Source organism: Pecten maximus, chromosome 13, assembly GCF_902652985.1.
Source record: "Pecten maximus chromosome 13, xPecMax1.1, whole genome shotgun sequence".
Lineage (NCBI taxonomy): Eukaryota > Metazoa > Mollusca > Bivalvia > Pectinida > Pectinidae > Pecten > Pecten maximus.
The window spans coordinates 21,508,873-21,525,640 of record NC_047027.1 but is presented as its reverse complement, the minus strand read 5'-3'; the positions used below and the strand labels follow the sequence as shown (position 1 = coordinate 21,525,640).

The following is a 16,768-nucleotide window of genomic DNA, read 5'->3' as shown; positions in this document are numbered from 1 at the left end:
TCCAAGTCTGGTGTCTAGACTACTCCAAGGTTAATCAACAAGGTTAGAGGATTGCATGGTGAGAAACTTATGACAGAGTCGGTTGCAACAAATGTAATTAAGAAATATAAATACTAAGGTGAATGATTTCTATTAGCAAATAACATGGGAACTGGACATAATATTAACATTTGTCAACCTATAAATATATATGTGTTGATTAGCCCGAGTTTCCTCTGGCCCTGACACTATGTCTTACACCAGACGTGGGCCAGAGGAAACTCGGGCTATGTGTTGATGTGATTGTCCACATTCAAAATGAAATATATTGATGAGAGTGAGATTTTTTTCATCAGATCCATTTGATTCCCTATCATTCTTTATTTCTAAGACAAAATATCGACACCTGCAGGCAATAAAAATTTTGTAACCAGATCTAGACTAGAAATCAAAAACGAAAGTACAATGTAACATTTAATTTTTGGTGCATGGCAAATGGGAAAATATGAGTAAAATACAAATAACAAATCTCGCAAATTAATATTAGACATTATTAGTAAGTCGGTTGATCTGGTTTATACTGTACTACACCAAATACAAATGGAACAAAAGAGAAAGTAGACTTTCAAAGATCGACATAAACAGTTATCATTAATGAATAATGTGTTGTTGTTTTTTAAGACAAAATTACATTTGTCAGTAATATGGTCGATGTGAACGACTTTTTGATTTCCAAACTTAAATAGTAGGATTATCGATAACCTATTAACACAAATAAAATGAATGGGCGCTACAAATGTATACGACATTTTGGACTTACGTCATTCTCTTCTTTGAAACTTGTATTTACTGCGCATATCCACTGCGCCTATCGCTTATCTCATTAACAATAACATTGTGGAAACCATATAAATTTTTCGAATATATTATTATAAATATCACAATTTCACATAGAATTCTTGATTTGTATTTTTACAATATGAAAATAAGTATAATGTGCATTTACGAAAGCATAAGTGTTCTTATTGTTAATGATATACACAATAACGGAAATTCGACGATTTGCATTCTGGGTAAGGCCTCTTTCTCACATGTGCTCTCAGCAAAATGGTTGGTAATTTTAAGACGCAAAAATTTAGCAAAATTTCACACATAATATTCGATTTAACAGTCGCATATATGGGCAGACACTTTCATTGTATAACAATTTACGTTGTTGGTGTTGTCGGTGTCTCTGCTTCCTTCTCAAAGGAACTTTTTAACAAATTCGTCGGTACACGTGTTGTGGACGTCGAAATCCATGGATCTCCGGGATCCTGAAATTATGTATTCCGACTCCCCCAAATTTAAAGATGTCTATAATAATCTTATTAACGTCTCTTTTCTTCGTAAAAATATTTCCCAGCAATTGTTGCTTCATCTTGATCTCCCATAAGAGTTTATAGTTGAAATAAAATGTTCCATCTGTTCAGCCTAACAGTTTTCATTTCTTAGCAGACCACTGAAATTATGCTACTTATAATTAATTATAACAGGAAGATATTTGGCTGTTTGTTTTTGCATTACAAATTATGAGAAATGGTGGTTTTTACTTGTGGGTATATTGCTAGGGCTTGGTCGGGTAATGTATATGGATATTATATGTAGTTCAATAGTTTGACATAGAATCCCTTTATATATTTATGCCAGTTTTACAATTGGATGCATTCATTATATGGACTCCTTAAGTTCTAGATGCTTGAACCTAGTAGGAATGTAGAGACTAGGGCAGCTATGGGTACTTTTATCCCCCAGTTCCCAAACTTATGAATAGTACCCAATATAATCTGTATCCGGGTACGGTACCCAAATTATTTTGATGTATGCACAAGTCTCATTGTTTATAACGGAGAAGATAAAGAAATCAGCAATTTTAAAAAATTCATCATTGAAAGTAATATATTTTAAAATGTTGTGGTAATGTCTTGGTGCGATAATATTTTCTTTGATGAGTTTACGACGTGTAAATATTTGCTAAGCATACGCAGCAGGAAGCATGACATAATCTGGAACTCTTATGTTATCCTTATGTTGGAAAGGCCGACATGAACAAGGGGTCCCCACAGGAAAATTGGCTCGGAGAAATCAAAAATATAAATATTGCACTTGAACATGTTACAGAGAGATTGATCTCTGGTTAGTAAAAGCAATCATCGATTAGGACATTATTTTCCCACTTTTTTGACCAATAGTCACTGGAGAATGAGAATGTTCCCTATATTGACAGATATCTGGGTACACATTTTTAAATCCTAGTACTCTTCAAACTGGACCTGATGTTGGTACTCGTACAGCCCTAGAAGTGACGATCTCGTGTTTTATGATTTAAGTGCACCCTAGATAAATCAAAATTTTGGTATTTGCACCTCTGGTTAAAAAAAGACAGTCTTTTGAACAGTTTTTATTTTTCATTAATCACCAATTTTATAGCTTTTGAAATTTAGAAGAAAAAAAAGAACTAGTTTATATTAAACTAATTACAAATCGAGCTTGAAAACCATTCCTTTTTTAAAAAATTCTATTGGGGATAACTCTAGACTTTACAGGAAACAACTTTTTTGTAAAAATCAGTTCTGAAAAAAGGGAAATTGACAATTATGGTTTCAGTATTTTACCTTAAAAATGCATTTCCAAGTGAAAACAGCAAATGGTTAATTAGGAAAGAAACTGAAGGATTTTGGGATATTATAGCAATAAAAATGAGGGAAATACAATATTACAATGAATTTAACAAGTCTGTTGGGGGGAAAATGGAACAAAATCCTGAGGTGGAAGTTCCTATAAATGGTATTGAAAAATCCCTGTATATTTTTGACACTGTTTCTAGTAAAACATTGTTTTAAGTTTTAAAAAAGTGATTTCTGAAAACAAAATGAATTCTGTTCCATCCTATCTTCTCGGATGGAAGATGTTTATTGTGCAATAATACATACCTTAATCCTTTTTTTTTCTGCAGGGAGCCAAAAAGCCAGACCCTAAAGGAGGTTCCAAGGGTAAAGCCCCAGCCAAGAAGAAGGAAGGGGGCGGTGGTGGCAAGGCCAAGAAGAAGGTTTGTTCAGCAAATAGTGGGATGATTTCATTAAAAAAAAATTGAGATGGAAACTATTTTGTAAGAAGTCTGAATTTGGTGTTTGTTGTTTTAAAAATCATTGTTGTATTATTAGATTATTGGTAATAATAAGTAGCAAAGTTAGAAAATATATATATTGAGGAAAACTGCACATATTGAAATGAAAGAAAACATTCTTTTAGGTGTACCAAATCAAAATCATTGAATGAAATAGCCAGTTTTGTTTTGTTTGATGATAACAGGTATTTTTTTGATGTGAAAAAAATACTAGCCCAGGTTGGACATGATGCTGTGAGTTTGTAATCGGGCCCTTGACCAGTGGCATCGCTGTTTTCAGAGTACTAAGTATGATATTGACCATTGCTGAGAAATTTTATATTAAGAGTTGAACACTACCATTAGGGCTGGGTATTGCGGACCAAAACCGTATTGCAATATATTGCAATATTCAACAGAAACTTGCAATACGTATTGCAATATTATTGACCTTAGTACCATCAACTTGCTCGTCGTCCGCCATTTTTCGTTTCTAGTAAACAATCATAATCTCGAAAGTGCTTGATTTTAACGTAGATGTCCCATACGGCCAAGCGCTTTAGAGACAACGAAACAAGCGCCCCACCAATACGACATAATGACGTTCTCGTGTGTTTCTTTCACGTTTACATAAGTAATTTACGCTATTGGTGCCAACACATAATGTTAAATCAGTGATTAATATGCCTTTTTGTTAACCATCGCGATATACCGGTTTCCAGGGTTTGTGTACCGGTATATCGTATCGACCTGCCAAATTCGCGGTATACCGGTATTTCGATATTATCGCGCACCTCTAACTACCATCACCAAAATTGTTTTATTTTGCATTACAGAAGTGGTCTAAGGGAAAAGTCAGGGACAAGTTGAACAATCTGATCCTCTTCGACAAGGCAACATATGACAAGTTCAAGTCCGAAGTACCCAACTACAAGCTTATCACTCCCTCAGTTGTATCTGAGAGGATGAAGATTCGTGGCTCACTGGCTAAAGCTGCTCTTCGTGAGCTTCACAAAGATGGTAGGTATTGCATTATAGCAGGCACTTTTACAAAAATGTGCTGTATGATTAAATTATTTCACTCGCCGATCTGATTTAGCATGGTGATTGTGATAATATGACAGTACTTACAGTTGTAGGATTGTTGATTTGTCCAGGGAAAAAAACGTCTAAAATTTTTGTAGATTTTTGTAGATTCTGCAGTGCATTCAGTTGCACACACTTTTATCGGATAATTACTGCGATTTCATTTATGACCAGTGATTCAGTCTTTAAAAAACTTCGAAAAAAACAAACAACACACACACAAGAATTTCGTCATTTCAGAATATTAGTATTAAAGACAAGTAAGTATTTAAAACAAAGAATGCCAGAAAACAAGTTTTTCATTCCATGAATTTCCTTAAGTTATAATTCTAAATGAAAAATACATTTATTTTTAAAAGTTTATTTGCTTCCAGACTGCAATGAGGATTGTAACGATACTTGCTACCAGTTCGTTAACATCCAAATCACATTTCAATTAAACATTCAGAAGGATCTTGTACTGTGATGTAGTTTTCATTTTAAGGGAATAATATTTGCTTTAGCATAAATTTGTTTTTCTTAACAAAATCTTTTTGTAGAAAGCTTGATGTACTGTATGATTAAATAATTTCACTCGCCGATCTTACTTCATATGGTGATTGTGGTTTTATGACAGTACAGTGAAAGTTTCATTTGTCTTATCATAACGATAAAAACTGGCAATCTACAATAAGAATTGGCAATCTACGATAATAATTGGCAATCTACCATTTGACATACTTTGTCCAACCTATATTAATTTATAAATACAGTTTCCTTTCAAGAAGTTTAGAAAATGAACAACATCCATTCAATTATAATTTTATTATTTTATCTGAAAAGGTCCCATTTATAGAATATTTACTACAAAACTCTGATGTAATAATGCTAACCACCTAAATATTATGCCTTGTTCTGATAATATTAGATAAAAGGTATTTGATAAAAACATGCTGCCCCCAACCCCCACCCCTTCAATACAGTAGAAAGGTTTGCTTGAAATGCTTGAACGTTGAAATGAAATATTAGCTGGTTGTATGATTAAATAATTTCACTCGCCGATCTGACACACAATGGTGATTGTGATTATATGACAGTACCACGCTAACGCTTGATTATATGCCTTTGGTTTGTAAATGTAAACCCCAATATATAATAGTAACAGTAGGACAAGAAAAATGTGCCTTGTCTTTGAAAATATATTTAAGCTTCAAAGTTTTAGTTCGCTGGTTTCCGGTGCTAAAGATATTTGATAAACGCACTTGTGAAATTTAGTCTTAAGATAATTAAAATGTAAACAAAGATGAAATAAAAGTAAGGATATTTTCTCTATTTCGTCCCATTGCAATACTTTAAAAATCTTGAAATTATCTGGTGCTGTATGATTAAATAATTTCACTCGCCGATCTGACACACAATGGTGATTGTGATTATATGACAGAACCATTGATTATCTGCTATATAATTTGTATACATGTATAAATGCAAAATTACTTTTGAATTAATAAACAGATTCCATATAAACTATTTATTTCTTTGAAAAAATGGCATGGATAAAAACTAGAACAGCAACAAAATCTAGTTCTCACATTTAACAAAGAATTTCCCAGAAATATGAGACCTGAGCTTCACCCTGATTATCTGCTATCGTTTTTAGCTCACCTGGCCCGAAGGGCCGGTGAGCTTATGCCATGGTCCGGCGTCCGTCGTCCGTCAACTTTTTCTTTAAATCGCTACTAGTCATAAAGTATTGAATGGATTTTCACCAAATTTGGTCAGGAACATCCTTGGGGGAAGGGGAACAGAGTTTGTATACAGTTTTACTCTGAACCCCCAGGGGCCTGAGGGGGGGGGGGCCAAATAGGGGAAATAGGGTTAATCCTTTAAATCGCTACTTGTCATAAAGTACTTGTTGATAAATAACTTTGTTCAGAACAGAAAGCTAGTAAAGACATTGTAAATCAATTATTAGGTCAAAGAAAACGATGTCTGATATGATCTGGGAATCACCTGTGTCTATAAATAGAACACAAAAGAGTTCCATTTGAACATAAATGGTGGAACACACGTTCTCTGGTCTAAGATCAGCTGGCATGGTTTACAAGTTTACAGGAATATTCAAGTGATGTTTAAGCTTATTATATGATAATGTGTAGATATCTTCATCTGGAATATTTTTATGACTGAATATTTTACCGTTTCCACAGCCTTGGGTATTCTGCTATAAGGTATAGTCTGTTTCATAAAACTTCAGAAAAACTAATCTTAATAAGGGCACCCCCACTGTCAATTACCCGCACCCTGCGCCCTTATTAGTTCAAATACGGTATATGTATATATATGTATTGTTAGACATAACTATAACCAGTACTGTATGATAAAATAATTTCACTCGCCGATCTGACACATCGTGATGATTGTGATTATATGACAGTACCTCATACCAACCATGATTATCTACCCTTGTGTTGGAGTTATTTAAATATAATACATACACGTAGCTGTGACGAATGTTTTATGATTGGATTTTCGATTTAGGTTGAATTTGCACATTAATCAGTACTGAATGATTAAATAATTTCACTCGCCGATCTGACGCGTGGTGATGATTGTGATTATGACAGTACACACTATATATACATAAAGATGCAATTAGTGAAATTCACTCCAATCTCTGTTAATCATTTGAGTACTTATTTAGAAATATGGTTAACTAGAAAAATAGAGTGGGGGTGAAAACACAGCCCAATTGTTTAGTTTCATGATATTCTTTAGGTTTGATGGTTTCTGCTCTAATTTCGAGTTCCCCCAATGATCATTGAATGTTTCTAGGTGTTGCGGTACAACAAAAAGTGCCGTCGTGAAAAAACATTGGTTTCCATTCTATATCAATACGAGTGAAATGACTCTTGAATGGATTTTTCACCAAATTTGGTCAGGAACATCCTTGGGGGAAGGGGAACAGAGTTTGTATACAGTTTTACTCTGAACCCCCAGGGGCCTGAGGGGCGGGGCCAAATAGGGGAAATAGGGTTAATCCTTTAAATCGCTACTTGTCATAAAGTTATGAATGAATTTGAACCAAATTTAGTCAGGAACATCCTTGGCAGAAGGTGAACAGAGTTTGTATAAATTTTTACTTTGAACCCCCAGGGGCCTGAGGGCCGGGGCCAAATAGGAGAAATAGGGTTACTCCTTTAAATCGCTACTAGTCATAAAGTTATGAATGAATTTGAACCAAATTTGGCCGGGAACATCCTTGGCAGAAGGGGAACAGAGGTTGTATAAATTTTTACTCTGAACCCCTAGGGACCTGAGGGGCGGGGCCAAATAGGGGAAATAGGGTTACTCCTTTAAATCGCTACTAGTCATGAAGTTATGAATGAATTTGAACCAAATTTGGTCAGTGACATCCTTGGCAGAAAGGGAACAGAGTTTGTATAAATTTTTACTCTGAACCCCCAGGGGCCTGAGTCGCGGGGCCAAATAGGGGAAATAGGGTTACTCCTTTAAATCGCTACTAGTCATGAAGTTATGAATGAATTTGAACCAAATTTGGTCAGGAACATCCTTGGCAGAAGGGGAACAGAGTTTGTATAAATTTTTACTCTGAACCCCTAGGGACCTGAGAGGCGGGGCCAAATAGGGGAAATAGGGTTACTCCTTTAAATCGCTACTAGTCATAAAGTTATGAATGAATTTGAACCAAATTCGGTCAGTAACATCCTTGGCAGAAGGGGAACAGAGTTTGTATAAATTTTTACACTGAACCCCCAGGGGCCTTAGGGGCGGGGCCAAATAGGGGAAATAGGGTTACTCCTTTAAATCGCTACTAGTCATAAAGTTATGAATGAATTTGAACCAAATTTGGTCAGGAACATCCTTGGCAGAAGGGGAACAGAGTTTGCATAAATTTTTCCTCTGAACCCCTAGGGACCTGAGGGGCGGGGCCAAATAGGGGAAATAGGGTTACTCCTTTAAATCGCTACTAGTCATAAAGTTATGAATGAATTTGAACCAAATTTGGTCAGGAACATCCTTGGTAGAAGGGGAACATAGTTTGTATAAATTTTTACTCTTAACCCCTAGGGACCTGAGGGGCGGGGCCAAATAGGGAAATAGGGGTTTATCCTTTAAATCGCTATTATTCATAAAGTTATTAATGGATTTGAACCAAATTTGGTCTGGAATATTCTTAGGGGAAGGGGGAAAGAGAGTTTATATATATATTGACTCTGACCACCAAGGGGCCTGAAGGGAGGGGCCAAATAGGGGAAATAGAGATTTGAGTTTTAAATGGATTTGAACCCAATTTGGTCAGAAACATCCGTGGTGATGGGGGAACAGATTTTGCATAAATGGTTACTGTGACCCTCAATCCCATAACTATGTATAGTAATGCTGGGCATTAAGGGATAAACACAATTCTTATGTAAACATAGGCTAAAGGGTTTTCCCCACCCTAAGGGACTTAGTTTCTTTAAACACCATTATGTTGTAAAAAATAATCCATATGGTCTTTCAGAGAGTACATTTTTGTATAATGTATTAACAAATTGAACATGAACATTATTTTGACATTTGGTCAAATCCAACCAGGTGAGCGATACAGGCCCCATGGGCCTCTTGTTAAAGATTTTATTGTTTGTTACAAGATGTCCAAGCCTGAATGCAGTACTGTATGATTAAATAATTTCACTCGCCGATCTGACACGTCGTGATGATTGTGATTATATGACAGTACCTTTCGACTATACTTATTTGTCTGCCCCTGTTCTGGAAAGGGTTAAATTCATTCACAGTTAGACTTTTTGGCATTTAGTTGTGTCGGAGAAATATTTTAGAAAGGATTTTGGATTTATGTTTTGAATATAGATATTTGACTTGATTCAGTATACCGTATTTGACCTAATAAGCCATTATAAGGGTGCCTGCCCTAATAAGGGCGCCCCTACCTTTATTCAAGGAAATAAATCTTTGAGTGTCGAAATGGTGTTCATAAGTAATAATTCATGTGAAATGTTTTGCTACTTGGTGTTCAATTTTCTTCAGTAATAATTCTTGTGAAATATTTTGCTACTTTATAGTAACTGGAACACAAGTTTTCGCCACATTTTGTCTTATTCCTACAGATGACATGTCAGTGCAAAGAGCACCCGAAACTAAACACACATACAAATAATAACTTACCATCTTTATTTGAAGATAAAGTAAAAGACTTCATTCTTGTTGATAAATAACTGTGTTCAGAACAGAAAGCTAGTAAAAGACATTGTAAATCAATTATTAGGTCAAAGAAAACGATGTCTGATATGATCTGGGAAATCACCTGTGTCTATAAATAGAACACAAAAGAGTTCCATTTGAACATAAATGGTGGAACACACGTTCTCTGGTCTAAGATCAGCTGGCATGGTTTACAAGTTTACAGGAATATTCAAGTGATGTTTAAGCTTATTATATGATAATGAGTAGATATCTTCATCTGGAATATTTTTATGACTGAATATTTTACCGTTTCCACAGCCTTGGGTATTCTGCTATAAGGTATAGTCTGTTTCATAAAACTTCAGAAAAACTAATCTTAATAAGGGCACCCCCACTGTCAATTACCCGCACCCTGCGCCCTTATTAGTTCAAATACGGTATATGTATATGTGTGTTATTGTTAGACATAACTATAACCAGTACTGTATGATTAAATAATTTCACTCGCCGATCTGACGCATCGTGATGTTTGTGATTATATGACAGTACCTCATACCAACCATGATTATCTACCCTTGTGTTGGAGTTATTTAAATATAATACATTCACGTAGCTGTGACGAATGTTTTATGATTGGATTTTCGATTTAGGTTGAATTTGCACATTAATCAATACTGAATGATTAAATAATTTCACTCGCCGATCTGACGCGTGGTGATGATTGTGATTATATGACAGTACACTACTATAATATACTATAATAGATTGGCAATTTATGTGAAAATTCACTCCAAATCATCTGTTATATTCATTTGTAAGTACTCTATATTTTAGAAATATGGTTTAACTAGAAAAATAAGAGTAGGGGTGTGAAGAAAAACACAGCCCAAATTGTTTAGTTTCATGATAATTTCTTTAGGTCTGTTGGATGGTTTCTGCTCTAATTTTCCGAAGTTTCCTCGCTAAGATGATCAGTTAGAATTGTCTTCTAGGTGTTGAGGTACAACAATAAAGTGACCGTTCCTGTGAAGAAAACATTGGTTTCCAATTCTATATCAATACAGAGATGAAAATGACATCTTGTAGTCCCTGTTCTGTTATTTCACATAAATATCTTCTTCAGGAGTTATATTGAGCTGTTCAGTTTTAGTGGTTATTTGTTTTCTGAGAATGAAATTAAGTTATTACTGTGATTTTAATTTTAAATACATAAAAGTGATTTAAGTTTGAAATTGAGACTTGCAATCAAATTAATAAGGTGTAAGATTAATTTTTAAAAGTTTTGACATAATTTGAAAGAAGCATGCAATCTGAATGCAGTACTGTATGATTAAATAATTTCACTCGCCGATCTGACTCGTCGTGATGATCGTGATTATATGACGGTACCTTTTGTCAATCCGGATTGCTGTTTTGGAGAAGTTAAAATCTTGTCACAGATTATGTAATATATATATATATATAAATATTCCATTTAGTTATGTCTTATAAATATCTTTAAGGTATTTATTGATTGATGTTGAGAATATTAAATAAAACTTAAATATTTAACTTGAGTTGGTAGGTTAACACATTATTTAATCAGTACTGAATGATTAAATAATTTCACTCGCCGATCTGACACGTCGTGATGATTGTGATTATATGACCGTACCTTTTGTCAATCTGGATCGCTGTTTTGAAGATGTTAAAATCCTGTCGCAGTTAGATTATATAATATATATATATAAAATATTGCATTTAATCTTGTCTTATAAATATTTTTAAGGTATTTATTGATTGATGTTGAGAATATTAAATAAAACTTAAATATTTAACTTGAGTTAGTAAGTTAACACATTACTAAAGTTAAATATTTAACTTGGAGTTAGTAGGTTAACACATTAGTTAATCAGTACTGTATGATTAAATAATTTCACTCGCCGATCTGACACGTCGTGATGATTGTGATTATATGACAGTACCTTTTGTCAATCTGGATCGCTGTTTTGAAGATGTTAAAATCTTGTCACAGATTATGTAATATATATATATATATAAAATATTCCATTTAGTTTTGTCTTATAAATATCTTTAAGGTACATGTATTTATTGATTGATGTTGAGAATATTAAATAAAACTTAAATATTTAACTTGAGTTAGTAGGTTAACACATTAGTTAATCAGTACTGAATGATTAAATAATTTCACTCGCCGATCTGACGCATCGTGATGATTGTGATTATATGACAGTACCTCATACCAACCATGATTATCTACCCTTGTGTTGGAGTTATTTAAATATAATACATACTCGTAGCTGTGACGAATGTTTTATGATTGGATTTTCGATTTAGGTTGAATTAGCACATTAATCAGTACTGAATGATTAAATAATTTTGCTCGCCGATCGGACACATCGTGATGAATGTGATTAAATGACATTAACTCCTGCCAACATTGATTATGTATTGAATTAATATTAATATATTGCACGTATTCGTGACAAATGTTTTATGATTGGAGTTTCTATTTAGGTTGAATAAGCACATTAGTCAGTACTGAATGATTAAATAATTTCACTCGCCGATCTGATGCATCGTGATGATTGTGATTATATGACAGTACTGTTTGTCAATTAATAATGAGACTCCCAGAAAAAGAATGTACATAAAAATGTTCCTATTTAGTATGAACTTTTAAGAAATAATCTTCGAGACAGTAATTATTGAAGACTTAGAAAATGACAGTATCTGAACATTTTGATTGTAACAAAGGTCAGTGGATCAGTTATCAACAAGACTTGGTTCAGAAAATGGCCAGCTTATAAATTTGACAGCAGGTCCAAATTTGGTTGATGAAAATTTAATACCAAATACTGTCATAAATATGTTTTTTCTTACCATTTGTAGTTTGAATTTGTTTGAAACATTCTGTACCATGTGTACTATGGTAAAAATTTTATCTTATTCTGTATTTTCAGGAATGATCCGCCTGATTTCCAAGCATCATTCACAGCTCATCTACACGAGGAACACGACGGACGAGTGAAGCGGGACCTGTACAAAATAATAAATAAACGATGGTAACATCTACTCTTGCTGCCGTTATTTTTTGAGTAGATGTTTCTATAATAGCTGTCCTGCAACAAACTTGAATGACCTGTAAATATCAGTATTTCTATGACATGACATGACTCCGAGTACAGTCAAACCTGTATCAAATGGAGGGACAGACAGAAATTGGCTGCTCAACACAGGTGGCAGCTAAAACCAGGTTCAACAGAAACTTAACCAAAAAAAAAAAAAAAAAAAAATTTTTTTTATTCATAAATTTATTGCATCTGGATAAAATCTCCCATTTGTGTTTTGTTTGCTGCATTTCAAATAAAGTTTAATCTTGCAAAGACTTGACAAGTGTAAAGATAATCATAAACAAAACAAACCGCATGACGATTGATAATAAAATCTATTCATCTGATCATCTCGGCTGTTTACATCCGGACACAATGGCTGCTCAATATGGGACAAGATAATGACTAGGACTAGATTTTCGTGACCACTGGCCATGTTAGACAGGTGACCGCTTATTTAAGGTTCATTATATAGTATTTTCCGTCGGGTGTACCACAGACTGTCCACATAACAGAGGTGGTCGCTTATTCAAGATGTTCAAGCAGGTTTGACTATATCCTTTTGTGGTAAAGAACTAACAGATCCTGTACGTAGAAGAATTAAATCATTGGAGTTTCTTGATGTGACATCTGTCTTCATACAGCTTTTAGGCATACATATAAGACTGCTTACATGCAACTTTAAATTTGTTTCATTAATCTTAAAATTGATTTATAACATTGCATCATACACTTACTCAGAAATATCCCAAGATAAAGGCTAAATTGTTCTACAATCATTCCTAAAATTGTCCATGTTACACAGCTATGTTACACAGCTATGCAACAGTATCAAAAGAAATTGGAGATAAATCCTTTCAGCACTTTTCAAGATATATAGAAGAAGAATGATTTTGTATGGACCTTGACCTTGACATTTGTCTCGCTTTAAAAACTTTGACCTTGTCCACAGTATTTCAGCTGCACAAGAGAGGGTTTTTTATTTGACGTTTGTTCCTCTGACATGGGGCCTGTTCGTTTATGCGGACAAACAGGTTCATCCGTTTTTCAAATGCAGTACATTATTTTGTATTTCAAACACATCTTAAAGGATCTGCAATTGTTAATACAGGCCTTGGAAGTCTTTGTCGAGGCTCGTCTGAAATCAATATATAATCACCAGGTTCGTCTTTATTTCATAAACGAACAACATCAGTCCAACCGTTAAGAGCGCAAAACAAAAACGATCCCAAGGCCTTTGCACTGGTAATACATTTGAAGACCTGCTGACCTTGCCTAACTTTTGACCTATTTTTCAAAAAAACTAATTGATGTTTCAACCCATTTGTCCAGCTAGCTATGTTGTTTTCTCATGACCACTCTGTTTGGTTAAACTAGCAAGACATACAGTTGTACCCATGCAAGCAATCTTAAGATACAAAGTGTTGTTGCAGGCTCTTGCCTAATATTATACCCCCGCAACGAAGTTAGGGGGGTATACTGGAATCAGGTTGTCCGTCCACCCGTCCATCTGTCTGTAGACACGTTTTGTCCGGACAACTCCTAAACTGATGGGCCGATTCCAATGAAACTTCACACACATATTAATGATCATGTGCAGATGTGCATGCCTCTTTCTTTTTCTCAAAATTATGGTTGCTATGGCAACTGGTCACTAAAAACAGGTTTTCCGATAAGAACCATAACTTTTAAGTTTGTCCGGACAACTCCTAAACCGAAGGGCCAATTCCAATGAAACTTCACACACATATTAATGATCATGTGTAGATGTGCATGCCTCTTTCTTTTTCTCAAAATTATGGTTGCTATGGCAACTGGTCACTATAAACAGGTTTTCTGATAAGAACCATAACTTTAAGTTTGTCCGGACAACTCCTTTTAAACCGAAGGGCCGATTTCAATGAAACTTCACACAAATATAGAGGACCATGTGAAGATGTGCATGCCACTTTCTTTTTCTCAAAATTATGGTTGCTGTGGCAACTGGTCACTATATTACTGGGTTATCTTAGTTAGCCTCTAATTAAGAGTTCCAATTCACCATTGACTCATGCAGATTGGGGGGGGTATTAGTCAGCCATCCTGGCGACAGTTCTAGTTTAACTTAGGAAATATCTTGAATATTTATACAGAAGTTTTCAAAGAAATCATTTATTAACAAAAAATAAGAGTTGATCATTGGAGCAAGCTATAGGTGAACTAAGTGATCACATTGGACAGAGGGTAAGCCATGACAAATTTAGGTAAGTAAAACATGTGGAGACATTAATTTTATCTTCATTACTGGAAATCTTAACTATATCAACATTTGTTATACTCCTGCAACGAAGTTAGTTGGGGTATACTGGAATCGGGTTTTCTGTCCGTCCGTCCGGACAACTCCTCCTAAACCGATGGGCCAATTCCAATGAAACTTCACACAAATATTAATGATCATGTGTAGATGTGCGTGCCACTTTATTTTTCTCAAAATTATGTTTGCTATGGTAACTGGTCACTATAAACAGGTTTTCCGATAACAACCATAAATTTAAGTTTGCCCGGACAACTCCTAAACTAAATGGCCAATTTCAATGAAACTTCACAAAAATATAGAGGACCACGTGTAGCTGTGCATTCCACTTTCTTTTTTTTTCAAAATTATGGTTGCTAATTTGCTATGGCAACTGGTCATTATAAACAGGTTTTCTGATAAGAACCATAACTAAGTTTATCCGGACAACTCCTCCTAAACCGAAGGGCCGATTTCAAAGAAACTTCACACAAATATAGAGGACCATGTGTAGATGTGCATGCCACTTTCTTTTTTTCAAAATTATGGTTGCTATGGCAATTGGTCACTATAAACAGGTTTTCTGTTAAGAACCATAACTTTTAAGTTTGTTCGGACAACTCCTCCTAAACAGAAGCGCCGATTTCAATGAAACTTTACACAAATATAGAGGACCATGTGAAGATGTGCATGCCACTTTTTTTTTTTTTTTCAAAATTATGGTTGCTATGGCAACTGGTCACTATAAACAGGTTTTCCGATAAGAACCATAACTTAAGTTTGTCCGGACAACTCCTCCTAAACCAAAGGTCCGATTTCAATGAAACTTCACACAAATATAGAGGACCATGTGTAGATGTACATGCCACTTTCTTTTTCTCAAAATTATGGTTGTTATGGCAACTGGTCACTATATTACTGGGTTATCTTAGTTAGCCTCTAATTAACCATTGACTCGTGCAGATTGCGGGGGTATTAGTCAGCCATCCTGGCGACAGTTCTAGTTAATTTTGGAAAACACTATTATAAGCAATACTGTTTTAGCCAGTCAGCAGATTGTGGACAGCGGTGCAAATTGACCCAAAATATCCCTTGACATTGTCTCACTTTTGGACAATAGTTGAGCCTTTGCCATTGTAAGGAAGGCTTTGGTTTCTGTTCCCGGGTACAGACATACCAGAATCTAGCTGTACCTGGTATTTATGGTAGACAATTGCTGCTCCTGCTTAACATTTTCATGATGGGCAGTATGCATCAGTGAGGTAGCACTTAAAAAGTCTGTATCAGTTCTGCACGGGGCCGAGTGGTTACAGTGTCTCGACACTTAAATCACTAGCCCTCCACCTCTGCGAGTTAGAATCCTACGTGGGGCAGTTGCCAGGTACTGACGGTAGGACGGTGGTTTTTCTCCGGGTACTCCGGCTTTCCTCCACCTCCAAAACCTGGCACGTCCTTAAATGACCCAGGCTGTTAATAGGATGTTAAACAAAAAAACCTAAACAGTTCTGCACCTCGCCTGGAGACATGCATCTCGCACACAGTGGAGACCCGGCCTTAAATGACCATAGCTGTTGAAGGAACGTTAACTAATTCTAAACCAAATGCTTTGTCATCTTGGATTTTCACAAAAGAATGAAGACATGTTTCATTAATATTCCCTGCCATTTTAAGGAGGGGTATGCATATCCTTATACATTTACTAGAGTTTTCTTCAATATAACAGTATTACACTCTGGCTAATACAAACTGAGTGAACATTTTTACACATACCATATAATATTTATTCTAATAAATGCCCACGTCCCTCCCCAAAATGTCACTTACAGTTTTGGACAGATAAACACTTGTTTCATTGTGTTAATCAAGTGCTCTTAACGGACCGAACAGTTGTTACCAACTCTGAAATTTTGCCTTCTTCTAAATGCCCCACCCCCCTATGAAAATTAGTTTCAGCAAAGAAGTGAAAGGTCAATGTCACAGAGTCCA

General features: G+C 35.1%; 1 protein-coding gene across 1 annotated transcript; it reads left to right on the top strand.

The window, feature by feature from the left end:
- Positions 1-1,015: 1,015 nt before the first annotated feature.
- Positions 1,016-12,472, top strand: LOC117340323 (40S ribosomal protein S25-like). Its single transcript, XM_033902089.1, has 4 exons — positions 1,016-1,089; positions 2,975-3,067; positions 3,961-4,144; positions 12,361-12,472. The coding sequence occupies exons 1-4, from the start codon at positions 1,087-1,089 to the stop codon at positions 12,426-12,428; spliced, it is 348 nt and encodes a 115-aa protein (XP_033757980.1). The 5' UTR covers positions 1,016-1,086; the 3' UTR covers positions 12,429-12,472.
- Positions 12,473-16,768: the final 4,296 nt, after the last annotated feature.

Excerpts from the sequence above, each read along its gene's own strand:
- LOC117340323 (XM_033902089.1), top strand. Across the intron at positions 3,068-3,960 it reads GTGGCAAGGCCAAGAAGAAG|AAGTGGTCTAAGGGAAAAGT; the intron begins GTTTGTTCAGCA and ends TTTGCATTACAG. Across the intron at positions 4,145-12,360 it reads TCGTGAGCTTCACAAAGATG|GAATGATCCGCCTGATTTCC; the intron begins GTAGGTATTGCA and ends CTGTATTTTCAG.